This window comes from Tympanuchus pallidicinctus, unplaced genomic scaffold (genome assembly GCF_026119805.1).
Source record: "Tympanuchus pallidicinctus isolate F22 unplaced genomic scaffold, pur_lepc_1.0 scaffold1, whole genome shotgun sequence".
NCBI lineage: Eukaryota > Metazoa > Chordata > Aves > Galliformes > Phasianidae > Tympanuchus > Tympanuchus pallidicinctus.
In genome coordinates this window covers 22,600,217-22,612,531 of record NW_026294618.1, presented here as the reverse complement: position 1 = coordinate 22,612,531, position 12,315 = coordinate 22,600,217, and the positions used below count along the sequence as shown (strand labels likewise).

Below are 12,315 nucleotides of genomic sequence, written 5' to 3'. Positions count from 1 at the left end.
AGGGGTCATTTTAAAGAGCACTCGAGCTCAGGCTGCGGTCTCTTTTGCTCGCTGTGACAGCAAAGGGTCACAGTAGAAATCACAAGCTGGGACTTACCAGGTGGCCTCTGATCTTCCTCTCTTCTTTTTACCACCTTTCCTGTCTTTGTCTTCTCATTTTTCCTAGGAAGAGTCAATTTCACTGGCAGCGTCTTGGACAGCTCTGACACAACCTATTTCTGAGGAGGGTAAGGGGTTTTTAACTCCTCACGTTGATAGCGTTTAGAAGATAGCGTATTAAAGGGGGGAAGGTCGTGTGTTTGAGTGTGCTGTTTGGGGACCGTCAGCGTCCTTTGGCATGAGTTGCTGTTAATCTAAAGTAAATCAGGTGAAGGCAAACAGCTATAGGAAAGAAAATTATCCAGGGCTTTCAAAGCTCAGCAACAAGGAGTTGTAACAGGTTTGTTTGGTTCGATTCGCTGGTTCTGAATCTCCTGTTGCTTGTGCGTTTATGCACTGAGGTGGCCAGTGCAATTGCTGCTGATGGAAAAGTAATTTTCAGGAAAAAAACTTTGGAGAGTGGACCCTTTTTAACAAATTAAATACATGCTTTGAATATTTAAATAAGGTCTACAGGGAATACAGTATTTAAATAAGCTCTACAAGTGAAGCAATAAACATTAAGTGACGTATTTATTGGAATGTTTAAGTTATGGGCCTCTAAAAATATGTAGAACTACAAGTCTGTCTGCCAAAATAATGCATTGCCTTGCCAGCAATAAACTTGTGGCTATTAGTATGTCCAAAGACACCCAATGGTTCTGTTTTGCTTTTATTCTATGTCAACGATTATACATTGCAGGGCAGACAGCATAGTTTTATTGCAAAAAGTTGCATTCAACAACCAAGTGGACTAAAGCACCAGATGCACCTCCGATTGAACCTGTCTTAAAATGGCAAGCTGCTGGGAGGCTGCTATTCCTGGAGGTGACTCTGATAGCTCTCAACAGATGCAGCTTCTGGAATGCAGCTGGAGGGGGGGAGGCGGGGAGCAGCTGACCCCAGTGCTGGCACCCAGACATTTGGGGACTGCAGCTGACGTCAGCACGCGCTGACACTGACACTTCCAGCACACATGGCCTTCTCCCTCTCCTGCTCTGCACGCAGTCGTCACCCAGCAGAAGAAGAAAAAAATGCCTGGTACTCACAGGCAGCAACCATTCCTTTCTAAAATTAAATCACCATTTTTTTTATGTGCTGTGCACTTAAGGGAAAATCAGTGTGCTGAGACTTCAGATTGAAATGTGGTCAAACTTCTTTTAAGTTGATCTGAAACAATCCAGAATGTTTTATCGTGAATTAGATTTCTTTGCGCTCTGTCTGCTATGAGCACAAAGGAAACCAGCTTAAGCGAGATGTTTTAAAATCAGTGGCTGCATCAAAGATAAATGTTATACCTGTTGTGTGTATTGGAACGCTGATCTCAGCAATTCCGTTTTAACTCTGTTACTGAAGATCAGCACTTTCCTTCAGTGTGTGTTTGCATACATAGATATATATTTAGGAAGCTCCTTTGAGAACTGGTTAAGGGTCACATTGCTTGTGTTTGACAAAAACCAGGCTCTTCATTTCAGCAAGAACTGGAACTTGTCCAGAGTTGATAAGTGTAATTCAGATTCAAAATATGCATGACTTTTTTTCAGATAAAAGTTAGACAGCATCTCTTCTCCCTCAATCTCCAGAAAATCCTAAAAATAACATTATAACCATTTCAAATTACAGACAACAAGAAGCAGAGAGAGGGTCTGTGAGTAGAAGATATTTGCAAATCTGACATGGGAATAGAAGATCATCAGTCTCATAAATTATAAAAAGTTGAAGCAATTTGGAACAGATTTTAAATTCAAAATCAACATAAGATCGTACCTGTAATTCACTTTCTTACCTTTTATGTTACCATCTCATTAAGAATTTCCCCACTCTCAGTATTTCCTGGTTACACTCTGAATTCGCTTACCTGTAAATCTGTATTAGTCCTGCAGTGAGGATGAACAGAAGTAGGGGCCCATATTTTTCTTATACTTTGGATCTAGAACCTGGCTCATTTCAGAACTGTACACTCTGGCATACTCATTTAATGTTTATTAGGAAGAGAGTTTAACTCTTTGAATGTGTTGACGATAATTACTATTTTCATCTCATTATTAAAAAGAAAAGGAATTGTGGAATTACTTGTGATGTATTCTTCATAATTTGAACATGCATTGTTACAGATAAGCAGCTACATTACCATCCAGGAGAGCACAACAGTTAATAGGCAGATAGACTACCCTGTGTATTTTGGTTTTGTGGCCTTTGTATGTATTGACAACGATTAGATTTGTTGCATAATCACTCGGGTATTAAATTTCACAACTGCAGTGCAGCTCTAAACATTTTCAATTTATTTTTAGCAAGCTCTTGGCTGTAATATTTCATTGCAGTCATGGCACCTAAGAAGAAGAACGTGAAGAAGAACAAAGCAGCAGGTATCAGTGAAATGACTATCATTGTGGAAGATGGCCCCCTCAGCAAACTAAATGGATTGAATGGACTCCTGGATGGAGGCAATGGTTTCAGCTGCGTCTCGTCCGAAGTTTCTGACCCGTCATACAGCCCAAACCTCTTGGAAGGTCTAAGCAGAATGAGACTAGAAAATTTCCTTTGTGACTTGACTATCAGTACCAAAACCAAATCTTTCAGTGTTCATAAGGTGGTGATGGCTTCAATCAGTGACTACTTTCACAACATCTTAAAGAAAGATCCGTCCACTCAGAGAGTAGACCTCAATGATGTATCTCCATTGGGTCTGGCTACTGTTATCACCTACGCTTACACTGGAAAGCTCACTCTCTCACTTTATACGATAGGTAGTATTATTTCCACAGCCATTTATCTTCAGATTCACACCCTTGTAAAGATGTGCTGTGATTTTCTAACCCAAGAAATCAGTGTTGAGAATTGTATGTACATTGCCAATATTGCAGAAACGTATGGACTGAAAACAACCAAGGAAGCTGCACACAAATTTATTAGAGACAACTTCATTGAATTTTCAGAAACAGATCAGTTCTTAAAACTTACTTTTGATCAGATTAATGAACTTCTTGCAGATGATGACTTGCAGTTGCCTTCTGAAATTGTTGCATTCCAGATTGCAATAAAATGGCTGGAATTTGACCAAAAAAGAGTAAAGTTTGCTGCTGATCTCTTAGGTAACATTCGTTTTGGTACTATCTCAGCTCAAGACCTTGTCAATTATGTCCAAACTGTTCCAAGAATGATGCAAGATGCAGATTGCCATAAGCTCCTGGTAGATGCCATGAACTATCATTTGCTTCCCTATCATCAGAATACACTTCAGTCTAGAAGAACAAGGATTCGTGGAGGTTTCAGAGTGCTAGTTACCGTCGGAGGACGCCCTGCTCTAACAGAGAAGTCTCTCAGCAGAGACATCTTATACAGAGATCCTGAAAATGGATGGAAGAAGCTTAGTGAAATGCCCGCTAAAAGTTTTAACCAGTGCGTGACGGTGATGGATGGATTTCTTTACGTGGCCGGCGGGGAAGACCAGAATGATGCCAGGAACCAAGCCAAGCATGCGGTCAGCAATTTCTGCAGGTAACTCCTTTGTTTGTTTGCTTGTTTGTTTGTTTTTAACAATACTTATTTACTCCACACAGTGCAGGGAGATAGGCCAAGCTGAACTGTGACGTGCAGCGTGATCAGATCAGACACGTGGAAAGACGGGGTGGAGGAGCTACAGGTGCTATTCTTTATTAAATTCTGAGTGAACAAAACAGTGCAACTGAAATGCACAATAGCTTCACCATGATGCACAATGAGAAGTGAGGAAGTGAGAAATTAATAAGGGAGGTTCTGAAGTAGCACTACAATGCATTAGATCTGATGAGACTTTAAATTCCAAGAGCTGATGATGCCTCACAGAAAACTCTGAAAAATATTACAATTCTGACTTTCTATGCACCGCCACTTGTATTTGTAACATCTCTCATGATGCATTTCATATCTTTTAGCTTTTGATTTATGAAGAGCTTAGAAACAATGAAGGCTGAATGTCTCTTGTACAAGACACTCCAAACAATACCCTGCTTACAGTTCTTATCTGTAGTCATCCAAGAACTGCACAAGCGATAGCAAATACTGTCACTTGTGCATAATATAACACGTACTAGTCAAATGAATGGTGATGGTTTTTAAATAGCTTAGCCTAAAAGTTAGTGGCACGTAGCAGGTTGAAGCAGGAGTTGAAAAAATTCACCTTCTGTCTAGTAACAGACTATGGACACACAGTACAAACATGCAGCCCAACAATGCTTCCTTTTCTGCTCCCAGAAAAGAACATTCCATTCAGATAACTTCTCCCAAAGAGGACCACCAACATATAAAATTAATGAAAAAGGGAAGTTACCTAGATCATTTCTATTGTGATCTAATTTATCAGAAGAAAATATATTACCTAAAGGAGATTACGCTGTTGCTCTCCAAGCTTCTGCCTCTGAGCTATGCCTCAAATTCTATCAAGTCGTGTGCTTGGTGCATACCTGGGTTGTGCAGAGGAATGGTGGAATTCTTGTGGTCTGCTCAGTGTTCCAATCCCTCTTCTGCCATTCACTTTGGCAATGCTAATTAATATGAAAATTAATTAGTATGTGCACTTGCTATCAGAGTTTTACCAATAATAATATATAACAACTAACAATTATTGTTTGCTCTCCCATAGTCTTTTCCTCATTCACTGATCCACTCAGCGCGCAACAGGAAAAATGTAAGGGTCTACTAATGTACCTTACAAAACCCCTTGCCCTAAGGAAATGTAATTTTCTATTTGCTACTTCACAACTGCTTATTGAATAGTCAAAGACAAAGAATGTTCTTTAAGATAGATACAGTGTTAGGAAGCAAAGATGTTCTCTCCACATAAATCTTAATTGGCAGAAGTGGCAGGAGGAAACACCATTTAGAAAGTACTAAGAAGGTGCTAATACAAATCACTGCTCAATGCTTTTTAAAACACTGAATCAATTTTGACAGCTTTTCAGTAGGCTTAAATTGCAAAATTTTACAATTTCTACTGTATTTTAAAAGTATCACTTTCTGATTACGAAGAGTTTATTACACAAACTCAGTTTTCAGAAGAGTCAGATTTGTTTTATTCAAATAATACTGATTGTGAATGGCATAAACACGTTTTCCTCCAACAAAGAACTAAATGTATTTGGAAATTTAAGCAGGGATGGCAGTTTCATTCCATTGACTTCTACCGGGCTAAAAAAGTAGCTGCACATTATTGATTTAGCGTGATTGATTTTAACAACCACAGCAGTAGGGGGACAGACGTAGGACTGTGGAATGTACCAGAGCTGCACGTGAGACGGACACTCTCTGTTTTTACCCTTGTAGATACGATCCTCGTTTCAACACCTGGATTCACCTGGCAAATATGAATCAGAAGCGTACCCACTTCAGCCTGAATGTGTTCAATGGCCTCCTGTTTGCAGTGGGCGGTCGCAACTTGGAGGGTTGTCTCTCCTCGATGGAGTGCTACGTGCCTGCAACCAATCAGTGGCAGATGAAGGCACCCCTGGAGGTGCCCCGGTGCTGCCATGCCAGTGCCGTGGTGGATGGTAGGATCCTGGTCACGGGAGGGTACATCAATAATGCTTACTCTCGTTCGGTGTGCATGTATGACCCCAGCAATGATAGCTGGCAGGATAAGTCCAGCCTTAGCACCCCTCGGGGGTGGCACTGCGCCGTGTCCCTGCTGGAGAGGGTCTATGTCATGGGTGGGTCACAGCTGGGGGGGAGAGGGGAAAGGATCGACGTCCTTCCTGTGGAGTGTTACAGCCCTTACACGGGGCAGTGGAGTTATGTGGCACCCCTGCAAACTGGAGTTAGCACAGCCGGCGCTTCAATGCTGGATGGGAAAATTTACTTAGTGGGGGGCTGGAATGAGATAGAGAAAAAATATAAGAAGTGTATTCAGTGCTATAACCCAGATCTCAATGAGTGGACGGAGGAAGACGAGCTGCCTGAAGCCACTGTGGGAGTATCCTGTTGTACTATATCCATGCCCAACACCAAGACAAGGGAGTCCAGAGCAAGCTCAGTCTCTTCTGTACCAGTCAGTATTTAAATCTTGGTCAAACCAGCAACCAGTACAAATGTTTACCAGCATAGCAGTATAATTAACCCTTTAAGTAGCATTTATGAGCTTACACAGAAAAAAAAAAAACAATTGACTTTGCAACAGTATTAACACTGCAAATTTGCCAGTTATCATGACCTTTAAGACATGTGCTGTAAAACAACCTATTAGGGAAAAGATGAATTTACTTAGCAGGAAGAGAGTTAAGCCATAACTGCAGAGAGAATTTCATTCTGTTCCTGACTTTGCCACTGACTCACTGTGTTATCTGTGGCAAATCACACTTTCTTTGTGCCTTGATTTCCTTACCTGTAAAATAGAGATAAATTTGCTTCAGAAGATTGTTGTGAGGCTTTTTTTAATACTGAGTTTTAAATGCTTTCTCAACTCAAAATGAAAGTCAAATGTTGGTAGTAATAAATCTCAACAGAAATTAGAAATGTGCCATGTCAACATAAAATTGGTCAGTTTTGTTATTTTTTAAGCTTTTTATATTTTGAGAAACAAAAAAAAAAAAAAAGGAAAAAAGGAAAAAAATACAAAAAAACTGCATATAGCATGTGCATACTTTACTTTTTGGAGCACTGATATTCACAGAAAATTTGTCAAAACTTTTTCTTCTTCAGAAGCTAGTAAGAGATCCCTATCTTCTGCATGAGAGCCTTTAATTCTCTTATCTGATGCTGTGACATGGCTTTCAAGACCAGAATCTACAAAATACATTAGCTTCTGTAAGCATTATGTCCAGCCCCAAGGTCTTCCTTGGGTGCTGCGTTGCTCTCCTGGCCTCCGTGTACACCGTGGAGCAGACAAACTCCTCCTCCTCCTCCTCATGCCAGGGAGACTCTCCTGTTGCTCCAGATGGAAGACATGAAGGCCATCCAGTGTGTCTCCTCTTCCCCTACTCTACCCCACCTTTGTAGAAATGTACCTCTGGGTTGTCTTCTCTTGTGAGAAGGTCCATGCCAGAAGCCAGGAGGTGCCACAGCAGGGACAAAATCTGGAAACTGAGTTCATGCCAGGAGGCACCGAGGGCTAAATGGTATCTCAGGATGGAGAAAGTGCACGGAGCATCTCTCCTACTCTACTGTTCTGAAAAAGAAAATTTCCCTGTGAGGTGATGAACAAAGATTAAATGAAGACTGCTTTTAAGCGTAGGATAGATGTGTGGAAAGCCACGAATCACGGGAAACTGGATGAAATCAAAGAGACATTCCTTAATAGTAACCGAGAGATCTTAACACTTTTCTTACCAGGTGCAGGCACAACATCACACAAACTAACATTTTTCTTGATGTATCATTAAGTATCTCCTATTGAATTCTTTGCTAGAGCCCTATTTATGTTTTGAGGAGCTCTTGGGCACATTTTCCAAAGGCTAGATTAACTCAGATTAATTTCCAAGAACTTTTTTCCTAATCTCAATGGACACTGGAGGTATTCGTGTAGTCAAAGGGATATGCAGCCCACAGAGTCCCTGGTGAATTTGATTCGAAAGGACTGCTGTCCGTATGACATGCTTACATCCTTCTGTTTGAGAAGAATTAGATAATAAAATGATTTAGTATAACAAAAAGGGTAACAATTCACTCAACACGTGCAACAGTTTATTTCATTTGCAAAAGAGAAGTGCTGTAAAATTGCCTGTGTGTACAGACTTTGCTGAGACAAGCATTTAAAGGACTCTCCTACTCAGTACTTTGTAGCTTTGTTACAACTCCGTACTGAGCATGACACAGTTTGTTAGGGATGAAGTAATTCACGCTGTCCTTTGCAATTACACTGAATGGTACTCGATCCTGTTTTCCAATTCTAAGAATCCACATCTGCATCCTGCAGACTGCAGAAATTTAAATCCCAAATTCAATTTCTGAGTATTGCATGCTATTAGAATACACTGCATTACAAAGACCTGTAATCAGAGTACCAGTCAGTTTGTTTTGGTTAATTTGATTTGCATATAGTTATCCTTGTCTAATTCAAATGAGTAATAATTCAAATCCAGTCACAGAAGAAAGCATGGCATTGTGTAACAGAGTAGGATTACTGTGTTTTAAACACAGATATACTGGTCCTGCCCCCTCTAGTCAAAAACATTCTAATGGATGAGAGCAACATTTCTCCTTTCTCAAAGTCATGATCTCGTGTTCCATACAAAAGTATTTAAGATGCTCTTTGAAAAATCCTTCTGCTCCAAAAAATTTTTTGCCAAATTGTAATACTATAACTATAGTTGCTTAGACACCCAGATCAATGAAGAGACAAATTCATTTATGTCTGTATATATATGCTAGTTTTTTCATGCTTCTACGGTACCCATTAAGAAGGTATTTAAGAACTGAATACATAATCATTTTGCCTCAGATAAATATGGGATAAAATTCTGTCATGCAAGCATCTCTTTTTTCCCTTTAGGAATTCAGGTCCCAAATGATGTTAGTAGTCAGATGTTGCTGCATGTTTTTCTCTTTTGTGAACCGACGCTTTCTGTACTTCAACACCAATCTTCTGGTCTTGGATATAAACTTATTTGTGAATGATGGGCTAAGTGCAATGAAACCACTCTCGTACTACTTAAAGGGTTAAAAACACTGGGGGCCAAATCCTTTTCATCTTACTCACAAAAAAAAGTTCCATTGACTTCACTGGGACTATTGAATAAGATGTATAGGATTTAAAACTCTTGGCCAAATTCTGGCAGAACAATACATATAGATGCCTGCAAAACTGTCATATCCAGAGGGAAGACTGACCTTTCAGCCCTCACCGCCCTTGGCCGCAGTAAATCTATAGGGAAGTGTCCTAGGACAGGAGTCAAGCACCACTGGCCACGTGTTTCTTCCACTGCACAAACCAGGTACATACCATAGGCAAAGAATCTTAGGTAGATGAATAACAGACATTGTCGTCATTATGGCACTTCAGTGTGGCTTTGTGTTTTCATTGTTTTCTGTAAACATCTGTTTAGGCTTCAACTGCACATTGAGCCAGGATTTGGTCCTTAGTATGTGACAGTATCAGCTGAACTTAATATTTTTCTGATCATACCAACGTACTGAGCTAATTGTGACATTTTTATGTACAATCTCATTTTGTTAGAACTGTAAGAAGTGGTTTGTATGTTACGTGTTATGGGACGGTGTTCTTTCATTGTTCAGTACCATATTTTCAATCTCCAAATATTTAATAAGAAAATCTCAGTTGAATTTGAAATATTGTGTATCCCAAAAAGAAAATCTTAAATGCAGTTTAGGAAGTACTGTATACAGTGATATTAAGTATGGTAGAACTTCCAACTATACGAGACACAGGTTGCTAAAACACTACAGGGATCTTCTTTAATGCTACAGTAATATTTAAAGAAATAATAATGTTGTCTTCAAAATTCCTTGTGCCCATGCATATATAGTCTACAACATCCGTGCTTCCAAGGAATTGAAATCTGAAAATGATCTCTCTTCAGTCTGTGATTTAAACAATTTGATTACATTTAGTTATCTTGTTTAATAATGCTTCTACAGGTGTATGGAAGAGTGTGTTGTAAGGTTATGAGTGAGGAGCTTACTGTTGAAAAGCAATGCTGAAAGGGAGATTTTGTGCATAGTTCTTAACCACGATGAGACCATGACCATTCCTGAAGTTAACCTGTAAGATCATCTGTGGATGAGTCAAGAGTCCATTAAGCTTGGGTGCCAACTTCTAGCTGGTCAGAGAGGGGAGTGGTGAAAATTAGCATCAACCAAAAATACAAGGTGTTAAAAAGTGTTGCGTGTTGAGATTTTTAAATGGCAGTTCTAGCAGGAAAAAGTACGTGATTAATTAAATGACTGATGGCCATCCTTTATATTATTCTTAAGCCTAGATTCACTGATCCTACAGCTTTAACTCTTTCAAAACCCATGATGGGTTTGGGGGGATTTTTTCCATAGTAACAAAAATAAGTTTGTAGCTGCAAACCTGGCAATCATAAATATAGTTGTATGAGTACATATCCCATTTTGAATACAGTGGGGCCTCTTATGTATGTGTATATATATATATATATATAATATATGTATTATATATATTCTCATGCATTAATGTTTGGAAATGTAAATTACAAGAACTAAATGCATGAGTACATAAGAATTAATACATAATAAAGGCCAACATGGAGGTATCAGGTCAACATTCTATATTACCATTCAAATACCTACATTGACCATACATAAGACATGATTTCCCCAGTGAAATCCTGTGTAGGCTTTGCATTTTTTTGTGCAACACACAGGACTGGAGATGCAAGAAGATCCAGACAGTGGAAAGCAGAAGATGGAGCCCCTTAGCATAGTCAGGAGATTAAGATTTTGATGCCATTTCTCAAGGATGTGTGAGAAATACATGCTGAAAGGAAATATCTGCTTCAACACACCTTTCCACAAGCAGCTTTTGTTACACAGCTGAAATTGGCCAACATTTCTTATGAAAACCAAGTTTCAGTTTTCTATTGACTGTTAATTTCCATTCTCAGTGGAATAGAATTTTCAACTTAGTGTAACCTGGGCTTACCCAAGCCAGGAAGTATTTTTCAAGCTCTGAATCTACCTGCTTGGAGAATGCAGCTGAAGCCAATAGTCCTTCAACACTTTCCTGGCATTTTTGCTATGAATCTTCTCATCCTTTTGTCAAAGATCTGCTTTGTATAATTAATCAAAAATATTTTCATGAACAGATTTGTACTCTGATTCCTCCATGCAGGAGGAGAATCTTGTCCCTTTTTATTTATATATATATATATATATATATTTTTTTTTTTTTGTCCATTATTGAGTGGTTCTCTCACAAGCAACCAAAGCAGATGCTTATGGTGCACAGATGCATACAGTTCATAAAAGCTCATCTGCAAATCTAATTAAAAAGCAAAACAAAGAAAACCTCTTTGCTAGTGGCTGTAGTAAAGAAAAGGTCATAATCTGGAATGCCTGTTGGAAAAAGAAGGGTGAACAATGAGTCACAGGTGCTTATTTTTAAAATGTGGCACTGCTAAGAGCTCTATTCCCAGTAGTTCCCAAAAAGACAAATGAAAATACATGCAATTCTGTACAGCTTGAGTGAGAGATTCAGATAACATCAGATGCGTTTTGCCATGCAAAATACTAGTGTGTTCATTGGTTTCTCAATGGAAATTAAATTTTCAGTAAAAATCTAGACAGTAAATTTACAAGGAATACATCATAAATCTCAGTTGGTAAGAATGGGAGCACACACTTTTAGATACACTGGGTGTTACACTGGCTGCTGCCTTGGCAGTTTTGTTGTCAACAAGTTAAAAAAGATAATTTATTTGTGTAAAACATTTCCCTGGCTTATAAGTGTTAGACATACTGCTATACAAATAGGTTTTCTAATTATACACTGTAAGGATGAACTGTGATAACACATGGGAACATATTTCAACAGAAAAATCTATATATGTAATGTGAGAATGTTACTACTTAAAAATTAAAATGTGTGGTGCAGCAGTTGTTAAGTGGAATAAAACAGCATGTCAGTATTTTTCATTGTATGCTTCAAATAAAACTGTTGACACATAGAATGAATTAATTTTGCTGTCAAGTCCGTTTGTATCTCTGGGACTGTCTTTCTATCAGGCTAACCCCTGGCTGCAGTTTAAATATCCTTTGTATTCCAAGCCCCATGCTGATCACCTCTTCCATACCAGCTAATTGGCATGTTTGTCATTCGCTGGCTGTCAAACCGTGGTCATGGTGAGCTACGCAGGATGACGCTGGTACCACTTGTATCCTGTATTTTTCATTTCTTTCACAAGGAAAAAAACCTTTCCTTTTAACAAAGCATTTCACAGTCATTTTTCATCATTCAAATGCCTTACAAGAAAAGATAACAGAATGGATGCGTGATGAGCAATCTGGCATATTTTCCTTTTCATTGTATGAGTAACATCAGAGGAAATAAAAGCATCTAAGTTTTGAGGGGAAAAAATTAGTCACAACTCTAAAAGGCAATTAAGTTGTACCTTTTGAGAGGTTCTGATGTATTGAAAAGTGTTCCCTGAGTTTTGACAAGAGTTTTCTTCAAAGCATGATTTGCCATTCTGTGGATGTCCAAGACAGCTTGATGAGACTGCT

The 12,315-nt window shown here is 39.0% G+C and overlaps 1 protein-coding gene across 1 annotated transcript; it reads left to right on the top strand.

Annotated features, from left to right (window-relative positions):
• Positions 1-10: 10 nt before the first annotated feature.
• Positions 11-11,100, top strand: KLHL31 (kelch like family member 31). The gene is made up of 3 exons (XM_052676773.1): positions 11-227; positions 2,433-3,639; positions 5,443-11,100. Exons 2-3 carry the CDS (start codon positions 2,465-2,467, stop codon positions 6,173-6,175), a joined length of 1,908 nt encoding a protein of 635 aa, XP_052532733.1. The 5' UTR covers positions 11-227; positions 2,433-2,464; the 3' UTR covers positions 6,176-11,100.
• The last annotated feature ends 1,215 nt before the right edge of the window (positions 11,101-12,315 follow it).

Bases quoted from the DNA above. Each gene is read 5' to 3' on its own strand.
- KLHL31 (XM_052676773.1), top strand. From the start codon at position 2,465: ATGGCACCTAAGAAGAAGAACGTGAAGAAGAACAAAGCAGCAGGTATC. The intron at 3,640-5,442 runs GTAACTCCTTTG...TTACCCTTGTAG, and splicing joins GCGGTCAGCAATTTCTGCAG to ATACGATCCTCGTTTCAACA.